This window comes from Neophocaena asiaeorientalis, unplaced genomic scaffold (genome assembly GCF_003031525.2).
Source record: "Neophocaena asiaeorientalis asiaeorientalis breed wild unplaced genomic scaffold, Neophocaena_asiaeorientalis_V1.1 scaffold129, whole genome shotgun sequence".
NCBI classification, from domain to species: Eukaryota; Metazoa; Chordata; class Mammalia; order Artiodactyla; family Phocoenidae; genus Neophocaena; species Neophocaena asiaeorientalis.
This window is the reverse complement of record NW_020172446.1, coordinates 6,350,217-6,372,758: the sequence shown is the minus strand read 5'-3', so window position 1 is coordinate 6,372,758 and position 22,542 is coordinate 6,350,217. Positions and strand designations below refer to the sequence as shown.

Sequence of the window (22,542 nt, the reverse complement as noted above, 5' to 3'; positions counted from 1 at the left end):
TTCAAATGTTTTTCTGTGCGCATGAAAATAAAACAACATACTGTTCTGCAATTTGCTTTTTTACTTAACAATATAACCTGGCTATCTTTTGATGTCAGTAAATATAAAGCTACCTCTTTTTATAAAAAATGGCTGCATGGGATTCCATCATGTGGAAATAACACAGGTTATTTAAACCATCCCCTGCCTATGGGGATGTGGGTTGTTTCTAATTGTTTTGATACAATAAATGATGCAGTGGACAACTCGGTCTACATTTCCTTTTGCATCAGTGCTAGGTTTTCTGTAGAAGAGCTTCCTGGAGGTGGAATTGCTGGGTTATGGGGTAAGAAAATTAAACATTTGAGTATTTACTCCAATTGGCCCTCCAGAAAAAGTTGAATGGCTTTGTGTTCTCATAAATTATGTTGGCATCTATTCCCCGCACCCAATCTGATAGGTTAAAAGTGATATCTCATTATTTTAGCACGCACAAAAAATAACTAAAGTAATAACATTTTTAATTATTAAAAAGTTAAACTCTTTGTACAGATAAAAGCTTTGGGTTTTGTTTTTTGGCCGTGCCAAGCAGCTTATGGGATCTTAGTTCCCTGACCAGGGGTTGAACCTGGGCCCTCAGCAGTGAGAGCGCAGAGTCCTAACCACTGGACAGTCAGGGAATGCCCCAGATAAAAGTTTTTTGTTTGTGGGGTTTCTGTTGTTGTTAAGTATCTTCTTTTTTTTATATATATAATGTTAATTTTTTTCTTTTTTTAATTATTTTTGGCTGCGTTGGGTCTTCATTGCTGTGTGTGGGCTTTCTCTAGTTGGGGCGAACTGGAGCTACTCTTCCTTGTGGTGTGCAGGTTTCTCATTGTGGTGGCTTCTCTTGTTGTGGAGCACGGGCTCTAGGCACGTGGGCTTCAGTAGTTGCAGCATGCGGGCTCAGTAGTTGCAACACGTGGGCTCAGTAGTTGTGGCACATGGGCTTAGTTGCTCCGTGACATGTGGGATCTTCCCAGCCCGGGGATCGAATGTGCGTCCCCTGCATTGGTAGGCAGATTCTCAACCACTGCGCCACCAGGGAATGCCTGTTTGTGTTTTTTAACTATCAAAAATGGTATCATTCGTGTACCCAATGTTCACAGCAGCACTATTTACAATAGCCAGGACATGGAAGCAACATCAGTATCCATCAATAGATGAATGGATAAAGAAGGTGTGGCCTAGGACTTCAGGTTCGAGCCCTGGTCCGGGAAGATCCCAAATGCCATGGAGTACCTAAGCCCATGAGCCACAGTTACTGAGCCAGCACTCTAGAGCCTGTGAGCCACAATTACTGAGCCCACGTGCCACAACTACTGAAGCCCGTGCGCCTAGAGCCTGTGCTCTACAACAAGAGAAGCCACCGCAATGAGAAGCCCACGCACTGCAACGAAGAGTTGCCCCCTCTCACAGCACCTAGAGAAAGCCTGCACACAGCAAGGAAGACCCAACCCAGCCATAAATAAATAAATAAATTTAAAAAAAAGAAGACGTGGTCTATATACAATGGAATATTACTCAGCCATAAGAAAGAATGAAATATTGCCATTTGCAGCAAAATGGATGGACCTAGAGATTATCATAGTAATTGAAGTAAGTCAGACAAAGAAAAATATCAAATGCGATCACTTACATGTGGAATCTAAAAAAAAATACAAATAAACTTATCTACAAAAGAGAAATAGACTCACAGACATAAAGACAAGATTAAGGTTACCAAAGGGGAGGGAGGGAGGGATAAATTAGGAGTATGGGATTAATATATATACACTACTATATATAAAATATATAAACAACAAGGTCCTACTGAATAACACAGGGAACTATATTCAATATCTTGTAATACACTGTAGTGAAAAAGAATCTGAAAAAGAATACATATATATATTGGGAATTTTCTGGCGGTCCACTGGTTACGGCTCCACGCTTCTACTGCCGGGGACAAGGGGTTCAATCCCTAGTCAGGGAACTAAGAACCCACATGCCGTGCTGCACAGCCAAAAAAAAGAATATATATATATATATATATATATATATATATATATATATATAATTGAATCACTAAAAAAAGTGAAAAAAATAAGATCATTAAAATGTGAATTCTGTGATTATCCTAAGACTGAGCTTCTTTTCATATCTTTAAAGTTATTTGTATTTTTCCTATAGATGATTTGGTTATATTCTTTCCCCAATTTTCTTTTTTTCTAAATTAATTAATTTATTTTTGGCTGCATTGGGTCTTCGTTGCTGTGCACGGGCTTTCTCTAGTTGCGGCAAGCGGGGGCTACTCTTCGTTGCGGTACATGGGCTTCTCATCGCAGTGGCTTCTCGTTGCAGAGCACGGGCTCTAGGCGTGCAGGCTTCAGTAGTTGTGGCATGCAGGCTCGGTAGTTGTGGCTCGCGGGTTCTAGAGTGCAGGCTCAGTAGTTGTGGTGCACGGGCTTAGTTGCTCCACAGCATGTGGGATCTTCCTGGACCAGGGCTCGAACCCGTGTCCCCTGCATTGCAGGTAGATTCTTAATCACTGCACCACCAGGGAAGCCCTTTCCCCGATTTTCAATTGAGGTGTTCATTTTTTTCTCATTGATTTATAAGTGCCTTTATATCAAGGATGTTCTTTTTTATTTTTATTTAATTTTTTAAATTGGGATACAGTTGTTTTACAATGTTGTGTTAGTTTCTACTGTACAGCGAAGTGGAGTTCCCTGTGTGCTATACAGCAGGCAGGTTCTCATTAGTTATCTATTTTATATATATTAGTGTATATATGTCAATCCCAGTCTCCCAATTCATCCCACCCCCACTTCCCCACTTGGTGTCTATACGTTTGTTCTCTACATCTGCGTTTCTATTTCTGCTCAAGGATATTAATTCTTCGCCCAGTTTGTAACTGGTCTTTAATGCTGTTTATAGTTTCTTTCTTCTTTTTCTCCATAGAAATTAAAAGTTTAAATTTAGACAAGTCTTTTTGTTTTTGACTTCTGGGTTTAATGTCACGCATAATGGAAAGATGGAAAGGCTTTCTCTACCTTAAAATCAGTGAAATAATCTTCTACATTTTCTTTTAGTACTTTAGTGGTTTTATTTCTTTATGAATTTTTAATTGAAGTATAGTTGATGTACAACATAGTGATTCACAATTCTTAAAGGTTTTTGCTCCATTTATAGTTATTATAAAATATTGGCTACATTCCCTGTGTTGAGCAACATATCCTTGTAGCTTATTTTATACATAATAATTTATTTCTTTATGATTTGCCAGCAGTGCTGGTGTGTTGCCTTTAACACTGCTGACAAAAAGACTGAAAAAAACCCCAAACCCAGAGAATTCCCTGGTGGTCCAGTAGTTAGGACTTAGCACTTTCACTGTCCTGGCCCGGGTTCAATCCCTGGTTGGGGAACTAAGATCCCACAAACCACAAGGCTCGGCCAGAACAAACAAACAAACAAAAACCCAGAATTTCATTCAAATTAGACTTGGATTCAAATCTCAGTTCTGACATACTTGTTTTGTGACTTTGGAAATGTTACTTAAAACTTGTTTTTTCATCTGAAAAATGCAGATATGGCTATATCCCAGGTTATAGTAGGGATTAAATGACAAAGTATGTAAAGCACCTAGTAAATTTTTGACTCTCAATAAAGGTTCATTATTATTGGCATTACATCATTCTCCCAGCTTTGAATCCTTTGTCCCTAGAAGCTGACACCTTTCTCCTCTTCATTTATTCATGTTTTCATTCAACAAACTCATATTGTACATCTGCTTTGTGCTTTCTTCTGTATTAAGGGCTGGTTAATACAGAATACAATATAATACAATACAAAGCTGAAGAAGACACAGTTCGTGCCTCCAAAGAGTTCATAGTCAATGGGAAAAGGGAGAGACAAACAGATGAACAGATTGTAAAACAAAGCAATCAGTGGACAAAGATAATGGAGAATATCGTGAGTAGTAGTTAGGGAAGGCTTCCTGGAGGAGGTGCTGTTCCAGAAGGGAGTACGTTTGAGGGTCAGAGGTGAAAGAACAGCACCTGCAGAACTACAAGCAATTCCATGTGACTGGAACATCTTAAGTCAGCCAGGGTCGGGGAGGAGCCTGTGTAGGTCAGGTTGGAGAACTTGAACTTTATCCTGCAGGACAAATGGTAAAGAGTTTCTGAAGCATTTTAGCAGAGGTCAGATTTACATAGCTCACTGGGATGGAGTGCGGTGGAGAGATGGATTTGAGTGGCTGAGATTGGAACCTGGATGAACAGCAGTTGCAGTCATAGACATACATGGGCAAATTAGATAAGCACTTAGGAGATACGGATTGTCTGGGTGGGGTGGGGGTGGGAGGGAGAGGGAGAATAACAGCAGGTACCCAACAAATATTTGTTGAAAAGGTGGTTCACGGTATCTGACTTCAGTAGGTAGTGATGCTATTATCTGAAAAAGGATGGGAGGAACAGTTTTGGGGGGTGGGGGTGGAGAAAGTGAACTATTTCAGAGATGTGTTTGAAACAGTTTAGAAATGTGTATGGAACAACTGCCTGGAGACAGCCCTCAGGCAGGCGGCTCTAGGAGGGAGGGAGGGAAAGATCGAAGTTAGTCAAGAGACAGTTACAACCCTGTGAGCGGGTGAGATGAATGGGATAGGTAACCAGCCAGGATCCCCCAAGCCCACAATGTCAGGCGTGGTCTGAGCAAGGTTGCCAACGGTGGGTTCACGGCGGCAGGGGGCGCACTCGGACTCAGGGACGTGGAGCAGGAGGCTGCTGGGTCTCCCACAGCCCTGGGATGACAAGGCCAGCTCCCAGAGCATGCCAGAGAGACCAAGCTGAATCTGCGGGAGACCGAAGGCATTCCGAAGTTGTTGGCCTAGTGCCTTCGATGGGGGAGATCCTCCAAATGGAGCTGAACCTCCAGGGCCTAGGTTCCATCCCCCTGGCCCTGGCAGTTCCTCGGGGCATGTCCAGGTCGCTGATCAGAGCAGGAGCCTGGAGCCCTCCCGACCACGCGCACTTTCCGGGAGACCTGACTTGTGCTTTGCAGTTTGGCGCTGCCCACCGCGTCAACCTGCAGGGAGAGCCCTAACCTGAAGGAGATGTCAGGGAATGGGGAGTAAGGGGGTGGAGGTGGTGCCGGGCAGTGGGAATGGGGTGGTCAACTCCAGCAGGGAGTACCAAGATGACCGGTCTGGGTGAAGGTCCCCGAGGGGACCAAGGAGAGAGGGAACGGGGTGGGGTCGGGGGGTCAGAGTCTGGATGCGGCACCCGAGGAAACAACGTTCTAGGAGGCAGATAAGCCCCAAACTCCCACGTGGGGATCCCCGAGGGACACCTTCTAGGGACCGGGCAGATGGCACCCAGAAATGGGGTCGATGAATCAGGAGAGCAGGGAAGAGGCACACTATGCCTGGATAGAGAGAGGTCAGGGGATCCAGAATGCGCAGACAGCGCCTGGATGAGGGTTACTAGGGGCAGGAGAGCCAGGATTCAGGACACAAAGCCCAAGACAGACAGGATGGCAGCGTTGCGTGGGGAGGCAATGGAAGTGGCGGGAGCGGGACGACTCATGCGGCGCCAGAGCATCGGGCGTGGTGCCCAAGGCACAGGAGAAGTTGGGGAAGACGAAGCGGGCCGGAGGAGAGCGGAGTGCGGGAGCTAAGCTAGGTGAGCGAGGCGGACCGGCGTGCAACTAGGGGAAGTCCGAGGGAGCCGGAACGCCGAGCAGGGGACCCAATCCAGAGACAGGGCTTCGGGGCGAGGCTCTGGAGAGGCGATGGGGCAATGCCTCTGGGGGTTCCCGGCCCGGCTGTGACTCCAGCTTAAAGTACCAGACCAAAAACACCGCCCAACGCAGGTCCCGGTGCACCCCCAGCTCCCTTGTTTGTCTCCTAGTCCGGCCGGAACCGGCTTCTGCTCGCAGCGGGGCGGGCGGGTAGCTGCTGATTGGATAAAGCCTGTTTCCAGCCCCCACTCAGCCAATCAGCGTGTGGCAGTGTTTTCATCTTGGGGTCGGAATAAAAGGGCTGGAATAAAAGGGGGGCAGAAAAGGCGCCGGCCGGGCCCGATACACACCAGTAAGAACCGGGTGAGCTGGATCCGGGGGACCTGGGCCCCGGGCTTGGGTGCTGGGGGGCAGAAGGCGCACGAATAAGGGCGTAGGTTGAAGATGTATAGAAGAGAGGAAAGGAGAAAGGAGAGAGACTGAATGGATGAGGAGCCTCCAGGAAAGAGTTGACGAATCGAGGAGGGAGCTGGGGAATGGAGGGACGGGGGTCCACTTCCATGGAAACGAGCTAATTGCCGAGGAAACGGTCCCGGATCGGGGTAGCGCGAGAGACTCGCGCCGCCGGTTTGAACCGGCTTCTCCTCTCCCATGCGGGGCTCGCGTGGCCGCAGCGCCTAGCGACCTAGACAGCCGCCAATGGCGCGGCAGTTCCTGTGCCGTCAGGCCAATGAGCGGGCCGTGGGCGGGCCGTTCTGGAACTCCGTGCGCTGATCTTGTGGTTCAGGGAGCCCCGTCTGGGAGAGGGTCTCCAGAGCCGGCGGGCGGGCGCCAGTGAGGGCCCTAGGGAGTGGCAGCCCTCAGGTATGCACCTGCCCAGGTATCCGGACCTCAGGCTGCCTCCCTTGCCAACCCCCAGGCTGTGTCAATCCTTCTGGGAGCCAGGACTAAGTCCACGTCCCTGAGCAGACGTTAGTCCCTTCTTGTTTCCATGCCTCAGTTTCCCTCCGAGTGAGCCGAGGGAGAAGTCTCCCTGTCTGGCCGGGGCGGCTCTCCTGGAGCTGCGGGCTGGCGGCCGAGCCAGCGGCGGAGAGGGTGGCCCAGAGTACGGGCAGGGCTGGGGCTTCCTTGCTGCGCGCACTTGCCTCCCGGGCCGCAGAGGGGTGACAAGCTCCACGCGCTGCGGCAGCGGCCCGGGTTGGCCGACCCGGCTGCATAGTGCCGGGCGCTGACGCCGAGGTCTGTGCGCAGGCGGCTGCAGAGCCGGAGCCCGAGCCGGAGCCGGGCCGCCGCGCCTCGCCTCGCCTCGCCTCGCCTCGCCATGGCGCCCACCCTGGCCACTGCCCATCGGCGCCGCTGGTGGATGGCCTGCACGGCCGTGCTGGAAAACCTCCTCTTCTCGGCAGTCCTCCTGGGCTGGGGCTCGCTGCTCATCATGCTCAAGTCGGAGGGTTTTTACTCCTACCTGTGTACTGAGCCAGGTGAGCCGGGTGTTCGAACTCGGGGTGGTTCCTGGAGTGGGGGCTTTGGGAGAGGGGGGGATGGCGGTGTAGACCCAGCCAGCAAGACCGCCTCACTGCGCAGCACCTCCTAGTTAGCAAAAGGCCCATTTGATCCTCACCCAGCTCACACACACCCACAGTGTGTGCTGGGTACACATCACTGTCCCTGTTTTGTGGCTGAAGAAACTGAGTCTCAGATCTTCTGACTTGTCTGAGGCCGCACAGCTGTAGACTGTAATAGATCCAGAATCCCTAAGTCCAGGGTGTTCTTTCCACCACCTGGGAACATGACTGGACTCCTTTCCTCCCAGTGCCTGGCACATCACTTGCTTTGCAGTAAACATGTTGCTCTCTGACTGTAAGAAAGAGGAACTCCTGACTCAGTAGCTGGGGTGCAGCAGGAGAGAGGAAGTGGCTTGGCCTCCAGCCGGTGGAAGGTTCATCTAGAATCTAGATGTTTTTCTGTCAGGCCATCATGGAGTCTCTAAAAGGCTTTTCGGATACAATTTCTTGTCTATTTTTGCTGCTTTATGATTTTCCAAAGGACATTTCCTCCCACAGGCTGTGAGAACATCTCAGTGGCCTTCTACCCCCATGGGGGTGGGGGGAGGAGAGAGGTAAGGAGGATATTTATGGAAAGGACACTAGGTCTGTCCTCTCCCTTTGCTACACACTGGTGTTGCTGAATGAAGGCTGAGGATGCTTGTCTACAAGAAATCTAACCCCCACCCCTATGTTCACACCCGATGACCTTGTGAAAGGATTCTGAATGCTGAAGGTCAGTGGGGTTCAGCCAATCAGTGGGACCCAAGTGCCTCTCACCCACTACCCTGCTACCCACCTTCCTAGGCAACCTTGATAGGAAATGTTTTCCTCTGCTCTCTGTCCCCATCAGTGACTACCTAAGGGTTGAACTCAGTAATGTCTCTCCCCAGTACTTTTGTCAGCAGCCCCTGCCCAAGTTCCTTTGGATGGAAATAGCCCATATCTGACTCCCTGAATCACACCACTGGCATGTGTTTTTAAAAATTTTTTTTTAATTAATTAATTTATTTTTGGCTGCATTGGGTCTTCATTGCTGCGTGCGGCTTTCTCTAGTTGCGGCGCGCGGGGGCTACTCTTCCTTGTGGTGCGGGCTTCTCATTGCGGTGGCTTCTCTTGTTGTGGAGCACGGGCTCTAGGCACATGGGCTTCAGTAGTTGTGGCATGCAGGCTCAGTAGTTGTGGCTCACAGGCTCTAGAGCACAGGCTCAGTAGTTGTGGCACAAGGGCTTTGTTGCTCCGCAGCATGTGGGATCTTCCCGGACCAGGGCTCGAACCCGTGTCCCCTGCATTGGCAGGTGGATTCTTAACCAGTGCACCGCCAGGGAAGCCCAGCATGCCTTTTTTTTTCTCTAGAGTTCTAACTTTGAGGGAAGAGAAAGCTTTGGACCCGCTCATGCTGCCTGTCAGCCCGTGTAGAACCCTCCCTGGTCTCCTACTCTTAGCTTCCTAGGAGATTCCTGAGCATTCCAAGTCACTAGGGAAGCTTCAGCTGGGAGAGGTTAAGGACAGGAGAAAGGGAGGGGATGCTGAGCCTGCCTGAGGGCAGAGAGTATATCATTTATAACCTTTAGCCTTTAGCCACTCAGAAATATTTCCTAATAACCTTAGGGTTCTTGGCAGACCTTTCCCCACATCAGCAAGAAATCTCGGGAGATGGGAGAGTCACTCAGACCTTGTTCCTTAAACAAGCTTTCTGCTTTGCTCGAGAGATGTTAGGAGATTAATGACTCAGGAAGGGAACAGATTGGAGTGTTAGGGGCCTCCTCTCCCTCCCTCTCTCCTCTCCTTGTAGTTCATGGCCCTTCCTGCTTGCCTCTGATGGATTCTTTCAGGCTGCACAGAGGGGTTAAAAAACAGAAGGAAGCATCACCCCCAGATGAAGTTTTTAGCATCTCATCCAGACTGGAGGACTATTGTAGTCAATTTTTTTTTTTTTTTTGGACCTACTGTGGTATCAGAAGATCCGATTCTAGTGTTTTTTCCCCCACATTGTCCACTGATTTAATTTATTTTATGGTCTTGGCAGCGCTGGGGCTGGTCACTTCATTCCTGCCTCAGCCTTGGCTTCTTCCTTCTTTGAAGTGGGAGGAGTCCCGGAGATTGTGCCGACGTAGTGCTGAGTTGGTGTTTAAGCCCTTGAGAGGCTTGCCTGGTCCCTCCTGTAAACCAAAGTGAAGGTGAAGGGTCAGGATTGTGGGTTGAACATCAACTTCTTATCCCGTGCCTTTGTTCCTGCCTCTGATTTTGGTTTTTCTGACTATCTGGCAAACCCGCTGACCCAGCATCCGTGGGGGGCAGGCCTGCTGATTCCACACAGCTTATCTCTCTGGCCTCCTTGCTCCTTGTTTCTTGGAGTTGGAGTAACCTGTTGCCTTTTGGGGCCAGGAGTCCCTGTGTCTTGCCTGGCTGGGTGTGCCCGGAGGATTTAGGATCAAGATTTCTGCTTAGGCCTAATATTTTCATGCTTGGGGGACGGCTGAAGTGCAGAGAAGCGGTTAGGCCATTTATTACCTTTATTGACTTCAGCTTGTGAAAAGCTGACCAGTCTACAGCTGACTGAAATGCAAATTTGTCAGCTTTTTGTTGCTTTTAGGACTGACGCTTTGGTTTGTTCTCGAAAGAAAATTTGCCTGAACCTGTTGAAAGGTTCTCAGAACTCTTTCTCGGGACTCCAGCCAGAATCCAGCGACAGACACGGTGTCCGGTTCCAGCATGTCGAGGTGGGAGACAGAAAGAAAGAGCTGGGTTTTCCATTTCCCCTCAGCTCTTTATCCCTGTCTCCCGGACAGTCAGGATGGATGACTGGGGCTGGGGACCTGGGCCTGGCACTTGGCTTTGCCCCCCCACTCCCCGCTGGAATGGACAGGAGACCGACTGGGTTCCCAGCCCCGGCATTTCCAGAACTGTGTCCTTTTGGCCGCCGGATGGCCGCTGTCACCACCCACACCCAAACTCTTTCTTCATTTCCTCTGTCAACCGGTGGCCCACTTCAACAGGGTCAGCTCAGGGGCCTGGTGCTACCTGTGGATGTTTAATCTCCTCTTTCATCTGACCTATACGTTCAGTAAACATTTTCTGAGGGGCTCTGCTGGGTGCAGAGCAATCCGGGCCCTCAGGGCGTCTGTAGTCTGCCAGCATCTAAGAGTCATCACACATAGGCCTACATGCTTCCAAGTGGTGGTCCGACCCCAGCAGAGAGCAGGGTGCTGGGGTGAGAGCCACCGTGGGGATCTGGTTCAACTTGGTTGGGGGGGGCTCTGTGATATTTAGGCAGAAGCGTGGAGGGCCACAGGGGTGACTCAGGAGAGGAGCGGGCAGTGAGCCTCCGGGGTAAGCTGTGTTTTGAACGAGAGGAGAGAAGTGACAGGTGGGCAGGAGATTACTGGAGATCTGGGAAGGGGCCAGGGCCTGCAGGCCCCTGGGGAGACTGGATTTTATTCTCAAGGCAGGAAGAAGCCCCTGAGGCAGAAGAGATGGTCAGATTCACCTGTTAGCCTCTCATGAATTGTTGAGGGCTTGCCACACGCCAGGTGCTGGGTTGGGTGGGCGTCCTGAAGGGGGGAGACGTGGCCTCTGCCCGAGGAAGCCACGGTCCAGCCCAGCCATGGACCCCAAGGCAGACCCCAGTTCTGTGCTCTTGACCACCACAGTTACTCTGCTTGTGGTGGCTGGGGGGTGGCACCCCTCACTGAAACAAAGCAGGAAGCTGGCCCCCAGGACCCTGAGAGAGCAGGGTCAGGCCTGGTCCCCACCAGGCCGGACCGAGGCTGCAGATGTGGACAGGAGATGGTCCGTGCCACTTGACGGCCCTCCCTTTTTATGGTCTCCTCCCACCCTCAAAGGCCACTGGTGGTAGCTTTTGAAAACCCATCGTTTCACATTGTGTGTGTGTGTGTGTGGCCACGCCGCATGGCATATGCGGGATCTTAGTTCCCTGACCGGGGATCGAACCCATGCCTCCTGCAGTGGAAGCTTGGGGAGTATTAACCACTGGACCACCAGGGAAGTCCTTTCACTTTTTTGCTGCGAATAGGACTGTTTTCACTCTCTCCCCCCAGTTTATTTTGGATTTCTTTTTTTTAACTCGGTACTTGGGGATCCAGGTTGGGCCCTCCAGCCTCGGGACGTGTCACAAAGGAGCTGGTGCCCTTGGCCCTCCCCACCCACCCTGCCTGCCTCCTTTCCATGACCTAATTTCCCTCTTCCACATCTGCTGGCCCTCCCTGGCTTCTTGGTGTCCCATTAAGGTCCTGTCCAGCTTGGTTGGCTTTCAGGGACCTCGTGGGAGCATCTTGGGGGCAGTCCCATTCTCACTAGGTGACATTAAGGGCCACCTGGCATTGCCCCGACACTGATAGCCTTGTGCGTCTTTCTTCCCTCAGCATCTTCTCTCTGAAATGCCTCTAACCCAGGTGGTACAGCGTCAGCACAGCCTGAAGGTTAAAAGCAGGAGCTTTGAGGTCCGACCACCTGGATTCAAGTCCAGCTTCCCCATATACTGTCTATGAGACCTCGGGGAAACACTCATCTGCTCTGACACTCCTGGTATCTGGATGTGGAACATGGGGTGAGGGTGGGATGGCACTCGGTGACCCAGGAACCACTAGCGCAGAGCACAGTGGCCAGCGCACGCCAGCACTCTGCGGTCACAACGTGGGGGCTGGGCCCTGGCCTACCCGGCATGGTCCTCTGACTGTGTCCTGCCTCGGTTTGCTGTGTCTGAGGCTGACCTCTTACCTACATACCCCCTGCCAGACTGAGATGCTGCTTCCTGTTGCCGGATAGACTAAGGATTTGAGAGAGACAGGAGATCCTGGGGCAGAGACCACAGCAGGGCGTCCAGAGGCCTGCGCTCTGGGGGTTGGGGGCGCAGCTCGGGTTTGCAGAGGCCTCCAACCCGGTGCCCCTTGCTCCCTTGAGCATCGTACGGTCAGCTCTTCTGGGTTGTTTCCCTGGGGTCAGGGGAGCCCCCTCCTTGATCCAGGGAGGTTAGGGGAGCCTCAGGGGGACCACAGCACCCTCTTTTCTCCCTTGCTTTCTCTGTAAGGATTTCGTGTGTGAGTTCTGTGAGTGGGGCCGAACAGGGCAGGCATTGTTCTCTCTTCCCTGCCCCGGGTCTCCTCCTAAGCAGCCTTACGCCTGTTTTCTGCACACTCTGGACACGCCAGTTCCTTGCCTGTCTTCTTGGTTCACCTTCCCTGGCTGGGCTGGGCCGGAACGGGCCACTCTGGCCGCACCTGTAATAAGCCGGTGCAGGTGAGGTACAGAGCAGCCTGGACCGGGGTGAGGCCTGAGGTCTAGGCTGGGAGCAGAGGGGCACCCCGGGGGCTTGGCACTTCCTGTGTGCTTATCTGTTTGGGTCTGTCTGGCCCACAGTGGCCCAGGTGGGAGCAGAGCTGACAGAAGCAGCCTGGGTGTGACTGTGTTTGGGCATTTGCTGGATCTGTGATAATTCGTGTGGGCTGTTTACTGCCAACAAAGCTTCAGGCTCACAGAAGGTTTGGTTCCCTCTGGGGCGAGGGGCACTCTCGCACTGCTCCCTGGGCCGATGAGAGGCCACCCGGGCGCCTCCACCCCCAGCTCATTTGTTGCTGGACATCACTGCCGGGAGCTAGGAGGGCAGAGGGCCAGGTGGCCCCGTTGGCAGGGATTTAAGAGAAGGTTGGTGGCCAAAAGTGTAAGGTCCCTGCTTCTGTTATAGCGGCTCTAGGATGAAAGATGGGAGAGACAGATTCCCTTCCCTCCACTCTAACTTCTTTCCCCCTGAGCCCCCCTGTCTAGTTACAGGGTGACCAGATCTCTAAACAATTCAAGATGTTTTCATCCCCATCTTCACTTAGAGCAAATCAGGGAGTCTGCCTTGCATATGTACGTTGCCTTGGGATTTCATCTTCTCTCTCTCTCGGGGAGTACGGTCATGGATTTAGGTCCAGCTGTGGTTCCTCTCTGGGGCAGCTGGGAGCAGAACACCCTGTGCCTTTCCTCAGATCCCGTGCTGCCTCGCTTCCTCTGCTCTCCATCCGATCATGGCTCCCTGCTTGTAGCAGCAGATCCCACAGCACTCCCAGCCCGGAGTGATTTCGCGTCCTCTAGCGCTCTCACAAGCCAGCGATCCCAGACCTGGGGGTGCCCCCTTCCCCCCCCATCCACTCTGTCGCACCTCTTTTGTTTGTTTGCACCTGCACACCAACCTGGAGGTGGCCGTTGCTTTGCGGACACCCTGTCCTCCCGCTTTACATTCCAGTTCCTGTTGCTGCTGGCAGAGCTGACACCCGAAACCAGTGCCAACCTGTGAAGCAGCTCTGCTTTTCCAGAAGCGGCCTCGCTGTGTTCAAGCAGCTCAGGCCTGCTGGCTAAGGCAGTGTGTGTGACGGTTCTGAGCTGGATCCTAATGGGCTCAGATGACCCTGTTTGTCATGTGTTTTGGCTGCCAGCACGGTGGGGCATCTTTTGGAAAGCTGAGAGAAAGTGGTGGGGGGCGCTGAGAGTCTGGCTTGTTAGGTTTTATGTCTTTGGCTTCAGGAGGTTAACATTGGGGCTATAATCTCCTTCGATCCCCTCTGTCTTCAGGTTGGTTCCATGTGTCCTGTTTCGTTTCTTCTCTCTTGATCCTTTTGGCCAATGTGATCTGATGCCACTGTTTTCATTCATTCAGTAAACAACTGCTGTGTACCAGGACCAAGGGGAGGTGCTGGAGACACAGGTGACTAGAACACAGTCCCTGTCCTTCAGGGCCCCCAGCCCAGTGGGAGACTAGATATGAATTCATGCTGTGGATGAATGGTCAGTTACAGAACTCTGCTCCCAGTTAGTAGTGTGTCCAGCTGTGCTGCCAGCCATTACCCCCATTCCGAGCCAACGAGAGGAGTAGTAATAGTAGTAATGACAACTTTTAGCTATTGTTTATTGAGCATTTTCTATGCCTATGTGAGCTCTAGAATGTTATCTGGATTTCTCTTTTATCTTCCTCAAAACTCTAGAAAGGTAGATGATTTTTTATATTCTGCCCATTTTACGGATAAAGAAACTGAGGTAGAGACGAAATCACTTCTCCAAGGTTATACAGATAGGAAGTGGAGGAACCAAAATTGGAACCCAGAGGCCAGGTCCCTGCACCCCACCCTCAACGTGCCCCCTGCAGGGCCTGTTGGTCAGAGGCTGGCATATAGCATGATTCACCCAAGGTGCATCTTTTCCCGTAACCTTGGGTCACACCCGAGAGAGACCCGGGCAGGCCTTGCACACCTCAGATTTATAACCCTGGTGCCAGAGGGCGGCATTCAGGAGGCGCACGCAGTTATCTGAAGAGAGGTATTTCCTTGAGTCTCCCAGCACGACCTCACCTCTCATCAGAGGCTGCTCCTCCCTCTGCGGGATTAATCAGCATCTCTTAACTAGCAGTTCCCAAGACGAGAGGGTTCCTCCGCCACATGGCGGCCTATCCTCTACCCTCCCACCCTCCGCTGCTGCAGCACTTTTTCCTCCGTCTTTTCGTTGTCTTGGTGCCAGGTGGACTTTGGAGGGTATCGTTAAGGACTGGGATTACAGCACAGGCATGGCCACAGGGGACAGTGACATCATGACCCCAGCGAGAAGAAGAAAGGTGCACTTCAACAAGTGAAAGCAAATTACTTGGGACTTTTCTTTTTTTTAACAAAACAAAACAAAAACCCTTCCCAAGGGCTTCCATGACACAGTGTATGTGGTGGTTGATGCTGTGAGAACATCGGGGAGGATTGAGCACAGGGGCTGTGTGTTTAAGGAATCTGCCGTACTGGGCAGTAAAGGAGGCCTACTCACCCCTCCCCTCGGTTGACCAAGGGCAGCGCAGTGAGACCAGCAGCTTATCCTTCCCAGGTGGTCTAGGGTTGGCCTCCTGTATACTGGCTGCAGACTGTTTCCATGGACAGAGCTGCAGAGGAGGTTCTAGCCAGCCTGGGGTCCCACTCACAGCCTGGGTTGGGTCCCGAGGCCTACTCTTCTAGGTGTCGGTTACTCTAGAATGGGAATCCCAACCTGGGGCTCATGGGTGCTGCAGGGGATGCCTGAAGGCCCTGAAACTGTGGGCAAGACTTTGTGCATTTTCTAAAGAGCAGGAGCGGAGCTTCCTTTATTGGATTCTCGAAAGCATCTGTGACCCCCACTCAGAAGTGAAGAATCTCTGCATTATGGCTCCAGGGAGCTTGGGCCAGATAGACATCCCAGCCTGCTGGGGGGTAGCCAGATTCAGCCCTGGCATTCCCAGTGGGCTGACTCCGGGTGGGCACCTGCCCCTCTGATCTTTGGAGATCGCTGCCACGACCCTGTGGTCAGGTTTCCCTCCCTCTACACACAGAGAATGTCACCAATGGCACAGTGGGGGGCACAGCAGAGCCGGAGCACGAGGAGGTGAGCCGAATGAATGGCTGGCTCAGCTGCAAGGCCCAGGATGAGATGCTAAACTTGGCCTTCACCGTGGGCTCCTTCCTGCTCAGTGCCATCACCCTGCCTCTGGGCATCGTCATGGACAAGTACGGCCCAAGGAAGCTCAGGCTGCTGGGCAGGTCAGTTCTAGGGGTGGGGGTGGGCAGGTGGGACCCCTGGGCTGAGATTCCCCACTGTGGGTAATCCTGGTACCTGCTCTCAGGTGCACTGTGGAGCTCCCTAAATGCCTGCCCAGGACGGGCTTCCTACCCCACGTGCAACCAAATCAATAGCTACTGTGACCCTTGCATTGTGCCGATCTGCATGAATGTCACAGGGCTCAGGCCTGCCTGGAGGGCCTGGAATCGCTTGTCATTAAGAACACTGGTTTTTGGGGCTTCCCTGGTGGCGCAGTGGTTGGGAGTCCGCCTGCCGATGCAGGGGACACGGGTTCGTGCCCCGGTCCGGGAAGATCCCACATGCCGCGGAGCGGCTGGGCCCGTGAGCCATGGCCGCTGAGCCTGCGCGTCCGGAGCCTGTGCTCCACAACGGGAGAGGCCACAGCAGTGAGAGGCCCGCGTACTGCAAAACAGACAAACAAACAAACAAAAAAAGAATGATGTACGTGTATATCATTGACAACTCCATGTGCTTATATTAGAGGTATGTATTCAAACTCTTTCTTCTCATGGAGGTGTAAGATCAGAAAGACTGGAAACCAGTGTTCTTTTTTTTTTGCGGTATGCGGGCCTCTCACTGTTGTGGCCTCTCCCCTTGCGGAGCACAGGCTCCGGATGCACAGGCTCAGCGGCCACGGCTCACGGGCCCAGCCTGTCCGTGGCATGTGGGATCTTCCCAGACCCTGCATCGGCAGGCGGACTCTCAACCACTGCGCCACCAGGGAAGCCCCCACATATGTCATCCTTAATGTTCTATGTAATTTATTTTTTCTTCCAATTCCATTGAGGTAATAATTGACGTACAGCCTTGTATAAGACTGAGGTGCAGCATAATGGTCAGACTCACATGTATCATGAAATGATGGCCGCAGTAAGCTTAGGGAACATCCATCGTCTCATATGGTGTTTTATGTGCCTTATGATACATATACAAATAATATAAATTAAAGTGGCTGAGATTTAAAATTATAAAATTTCTAAAATTATAAAATTGTAAAATAGTATTTCCCTACCTCTGGTACCTTAGTGGGTCATCTTATGTACCTCCTAGGATGTGTTCCTGGGCTATAAAGCTCCAGATTGCCAGTCCCAGGGTCAGTCCACCAAGCAGCTGGCCCTTTCTGGCCAAGGTACTCCCCAAGCCAGTCCCATTGGAAATGAGCATCGTGCAGGGAAGTGGTTTGCAATGAGCGAGGCCTGTAGCCCTGAAGGGAATGAGTGGGGGACCAGTTTCATTCATTCTTTGGAGCGTAAGCAGACTTGGTCCCCAGGTTAGAGCCAGGCAGAGGGGATTTGGAAGCTGCCATTCATCGCCCCTTGCCCGGTGGGGTTCTGTCCATCCCCTTTTGCTGAGTGGGCATGGGAGCCTGGGGAATGGATTGTGTCCTCTCTCGCTTCACAGCCTTGGCCCGCTCCAGTCTGGGGAATGGAGGGGGCAGTGCAGCGGGGTGTTTACCAGATCTGGCTTTGGGGCTTGAATTCCAGCTTAGCCACCTGCTAGCTAGGAGACCTTGGAGAATTTAGTTTTTGTGTTTGTTTTTTTCCAAGTATTTGAATACCCGTTTTTTAAAAAATGTATTTTATTGAAGTATAGTTCATTTACAATGTTGTGCTAATTTCTACTGTACTGTACAGCAAACGGATTCAGTTATACATATATATACATTCTTTTTCATATTCTTTTCCATTATGGTTTATCACAGGATATTGAATATAGTTCCCTGTGCTAGACAGTAGGACCTTGTTGTCTTGTTTTTGTTTTTCGAGTTTTATTTTTCTCATCAGTAAAATGGAGCCAGTTATACTCTGTAGAATTGTTAAATTAAATGAAAGAATGTATATGAATTTTCTGAAAGCATCTGACACATAACCAATACCTCCAAATAAGCAATATTAATAATAACAATGTACTGTTTCTGTTTCTTTTTAGTGCCTGCTTTGCTGTCTCCTGCTTGTTGATTGCATATGGAGCAAGTAACCCAAACTGTGAGTAAGCTTTTCCTCTACCCTTTTGTCAGGGACTGGGGAGAGAGTGCCCAGAGGTGCCTGTAGACCCACCTGCTCTAGAAAGCTGGGCCAGGCCTGGTGCTCACTGCTCACATTAGAGGGACACCTGTTAGGCCTTTACCCAGTGACTTATCTCTGATGGGTGGCTGGATAACCAAATAATGGCCCCAGACAGAGGTCTGAGAGAAGCTCCCAGGGGGTGAGAAACACCCATCTCATTGCCGAGCCAGGCCAGTCCCCCATGGCCTCATTGATGCCAAGTGGAGAACTAGGCCAGCTGCAGGGGCCTGTGTGGAGGTCATGAGCTGAGCCCCTTGGGGCAGCCCAGGCCAGCACTTTAAAAATAACTTGGAAGCTGCCTGTTCCCTAACCCTGTTCAGGTGGAGCTGATGCTGCAGGGACTTTTAGAACAAACACCAAAATGGGATTTGAGTTTCACCAAAACCTTATCCAGCTCCTCTCCTGATTCTTGGGTACCTGTGCTTTTGGTTTCACTGAAGCAGCTTCTCTAGGCCTCTCCCTTGCTGCTAAGGTTAGTGGAGAAAGGAGGACGGGGATGCAGCTTTTGCAAGAGCCCAAGCTCCATAAAATAGGCAAGAGGAGGATGAGGCAGAGGCTGGGCCAGCTCCCCAGGTGTCCGGCACTAACGCCTGATGGCTTGTCAGGCACTCAACTGCGTTTGTTCGGAGCCGGCTCCTTACCCGGCACTGGGGCAGGCCCCGGCCTCCCTGAAGCTCAGCCGTGGTTCCCCACTTAGGAGCTTTTCTGCTTCATTCCAGCCCTCTCCGTGCTCATCTTCATCGCCCTGGCTCTGAATGGCTTTGGTGGGATGTGCATGACATTCACCTCATTAACAGTAAGTACCAATGATTTTAGGAAGATCTCTAGTTCAGTCATCTTCTGTGAACCTGAGGCAGCTTTTATTGGCTTTGATTTCCTTGCTTTCCATTTGCCTGCCTCTGCCTGGATATCCCAAGCAGTAGAGGGTCATCGGTGGTGAAGCTGTGGCAGCAAAGCCAGCTTCGGCCTCCCAAGCTGGGGAGGTCCTGCAGGCAGAAAGGAAGGCAGCAGAGCGGGACTCACGGAGTGGCCGGTCCCCTGCCTCCGGACCATGACTGAGGTGCCGAGGGAGCCATGTGCCTAGAGAAGGCGGGACCCGGGAGAGAAAACCTGCCGCCTGCTTTCTTTTCTCATATTTTCTGCGGCAAGAGATTTCTTGCTAACAGTGCAACCTTAAAACACACCTCTCTTGGAATCACCCTGCCCCTAACCGTTGCTTTGTTCAGGACTGAATGAAAAACTCTGGGGAACACATAGGCTGCCTCTCTGCTGGGTTTTCTAGATGCTGGGGCACAGAGAGCCCTTCTGGGCACAGGGAGCCCTTCTGGGGAGGGTTTCTATGGTAGCACCAGAACACCACAGAATGTGCTTCTTTTGGAAATGGGAGAGGCTGCAGGAAGGTCTGGGTTAAAAGAAAGTCAAAGGAGGAGGAAGAAGGGAGCTGTGTGCAGGTTCACCTGGTCAGGCAGGCGTGCCTTTCAGAGCTGGCCATTGGGAAAGAAGTGAGAATGCTGGGCTTTCAGAGAGATTTCTCTGTCCAACAGGAAGGTCTGGACTGTCTCAGTTTCCCGTTGAGAAAGTATTAATGAAACAATACCTCCCATCACTATTTATTTGCAATGCATTCACTTCTGCTTTCTCTTTCCACTAATGAGTCAGGAGTCATGCTGTTGAAGGGCCCTCGTTTAGCTTTGAGGGAGCTCTGGGGACTTGCTGGTCTTCTTGTAAGGAGCTTGAAGAGCTACCGACATCTCTGTGACCCCTTCCTACAGGCTGTGAGCCAGAGGCCAGGCCTGGCCCAGTGCCTCTTCTGTTCACCCTTCCTGCGTTTTGCTGTGTTAACTTTGACCCGGTGGGAAGGATGAAGTGCCTGGGTCTGGGTCCATGGAAATGGAACACTCGGTGGGGTCTGTGTTAGGTGAGAGAAGCTCGGCCCAGGACCACATATGTGCTGTGCTTGGGGAGTGGGGGACACACACGTATCCGGGAACTCTGGTTGCCTTGCCCCTGGTGGTGTGAAGGAGATTGACTTTGTACTCTTTTGTACATTTTTATTTATTTATTTTTTTAAAGCTACTATTTCTTTTCTTTTTAACTTTTTTGAAGGAACATTTATTTATTTATTTATTGGCTGCGTTGGGTCTTCATTGCTACGCGCGGGCTTTCTCTAGTTGAGGCGAGCGGGGGCTACTCTTTGTTGCGGTGTGTGGGCTTCTCATCGAGGTGGCTTCTCTTGTCATGGAGCACAGGCTCTAGGTGCACAGGCTGCAGTAGTTGCGGCACGTGGTCTCAGTAGTTGTGGTGCACGGGCTTAGTTGCTCTGCGGCATGTGGGATCTTCCTGGACCAGGGGTCAAACCCATGTCCCCTGCGTTGGCAGCCGGATTCTTAACCACTGCGCCACCAGGGAAGTCCCTATTTTTATTTTTTTAACCAGGTAGATTTATAAAAAATGGATATATCTCCTTCCTTCTCAAATTCCCAGGGGAAAACAAATGTTGAAACTGTAAGAAATATGTTAGAACTGTCAAGCGTACACAGATTCCACTAAGTTGTATAAATTGTGAAGCAGGAGCCGTGGTTCTGTTTGTTTTTTGATAGTGTGAACACGACCACCTCTTTCATCAAAATGAAAAATAAAAATCTGGCATCACCCCCGTTATTTGAGCCACACTATGCCTATGTGATGGCAGTTCTGATTTTCGGGATAAAAGAAGGAGATGGTCCTTGAGGAGTTTACACTCTGAAATACAGAAAGCTGCTTTATTGTAATAAAGCCTAAGACAAATAGACAAGAACCACCACACCATGAATCCCCTTTAAGAAAGTCTTTAACAGGAATAAAGATGCAGACCTACTAGAGAATGGACTTGAGGATACGGGGAGGGGGAAGGGTAAGCTGGGACAAAGTGAGAGAGTGGCATGGACATATATACACTGCCAAACGTAAAATAGATAGCTAGTGGAAAGCAGCTGCATAGCACAGGGAGATCAGCTCGGTGCTTTGTGACCACCTAGAGGGGTGGCATAGGGAGGGTGGGAAGGAGGGAGATGCAGAGGGAGGAGATACGGGGATATATGTATATGTGGAACTGATTCACTTTGTTAGAAAGCAGAAACTAACACACCATTGTAAAGCAATTATACTCCAATAAAGATGTTAAAAAAAAAAAAAAGAAGACAGTCTTTAAAATGAGTTCATAGTTATTGTCCAAGAAACCTTTAGGGGAGGCTAGTAGGCTCATAAGGATTCTTTTTCTTTTCTTTTCTTTTTTATGATTATAAAACAAAAAGTAAGAAGTCACTATTTTGGAAATATAAAATATGGACTGTAAAATCCTATAAGCCTAACTTCATCAGTTTAGAATGTAACTCTCCATTATGAAAAAAATAAGAAAATCTGGATATACTAATGTTGCTCTTTTTAAAAGAAATACTGTTACAACTTGCCTTTTCCACTTAACAGCGTATCTTTTATGTCTTTTCCTGCCAGTGCTTAGAAATCTACCTTACTATTTTAAACTATGGGGATTGGCCTCATTATTAAACAGTTCCATGTTATTCTATAATATAGATGTGCCATAATTTATGTAACCAGCTTCCCGCTAATGGGCTTTTGGGTTGGTTTCCAATTTTTCTGATTTATGATGCTGCCGAAGTAAACATCCCTGTACATGTATTTCTGTAACATAAATTCCTAGAAGTGGGATTGCTGGGCCCCAGGGTCAGCATGTGTTAAATTTTAATATAGATTGTCTAATGGTCTTCCCAAAAGTTTATACACAGATGCTAGCCTTCCAGAATGTCTGAGAGGTTTTCCTCCACACCCCTTCCGATGCCCTGTCATTAATCATGCAGACATTTGCCAGTCTAATGTGGTGAAAACTGATATACTATGATTTAAAATTTTTTTCCTTGTTAGTGAGATGGAGCATCTTTTCACCTCTTTTTTGTGATCATTTGTATTTCTTCTGTGATTGCTTCTTTGCGTCATTTGTCTTTTTTTACAGGGTTGTTTCTCTCTTGTGTGTGTGCTTTTGAGCCCTCTCTCACATACAAAAAAATTAGTTCTGTTTCTGAGTGAGCAAGGGGTCTTACCCTAGGTTTTTTGTTTATTTGTTTGTTTGTTTGCGGTACGCGGGCCTCTCACTGTTGTGGCCTCTCCTGTTGCGGAGCACAGGCTCCGGACGTGCAGGCTCAGCGGCCATGGCTCACGGGCCCAGCCGCTCCGCGGCACGTGGGATCCTCCCAGACCGGGGCACGAACCCGCGTCCCCTGCATCGGCAGGCGGACTCTCAACCACTGCGCCACCAGGGAAGCCCTACCCTAGGTTTTTTTAGGCCTCTAGGTGATCCATGAATAAGCTTCAGGAGGGCTGGGCACTCCCTTGAGATTCTCAGCAAGCAAATTGTGTGTGTGTGTGTCTGCACGTGCATGCACATGCCGTGCAGGTGCATTTTTCTGGAGGAGGGTCTGTTGCTTTCATCAGCCTCTAGTAGGTCTGTGTGAAGCCAAACGCACTGCAGCAGGAGTGTTCCTGTTAGCTCTTGGCTCTTCCAGAGGGAGGTAAAGGCTGCACAGGCCAGATAGTGACCAGGCAAGAAAACC

The 22,542-nt window shown here is 50.5% G+C and overlaps 1 protein-coding gene across 4 annotated transcripts in view; it reads left to right on the top strand.

Annotated features, from left to right (window-relative positions):
• The first annotated feature begins 5,364 nt into the window (after positions 1-5,364).
• Positions 5,365-22,542, top strand: part of SLC43A2 (solute carrier family 43 member 2) — a 42,924-nt gene continuing 25,746 nt past the window's right edge. Inside the window, exons 1-5 of one of the 4 annotated variants that reach the window (XM_024734757.1) lie at positions 5,365-6,102; positions 6,991-7,220; positions 15,622-15,829; positions 17,799-17,854; positions 18,655-18,731. In XM_024734757.1, coding sequence (XP_024590525.1) covers positions 7,061-7,220; positions 15,622-15,829; positions 17,799-17,854; positions 18,655-18,731 — 501 coding nt within the window. In that variant the 5' untranslated portion in view covers positions 5,365-6,102; positions 6,991-7,060. Of the gene's footprint in view, positions 6,103-6,180; positions 6,604-6,990; positions 7,221-7,662; positions 7,859-7,997; positions 8,020-15,621; positions 15,830-17,798; positions 17,855-18,654; positions 18,732-22,542 lie in introns of those variants that run through there. The other 3 variants (XM_024734752.1, XM_024734761.1, XM_024734769.1) reach the window with 3 other exon arrangements.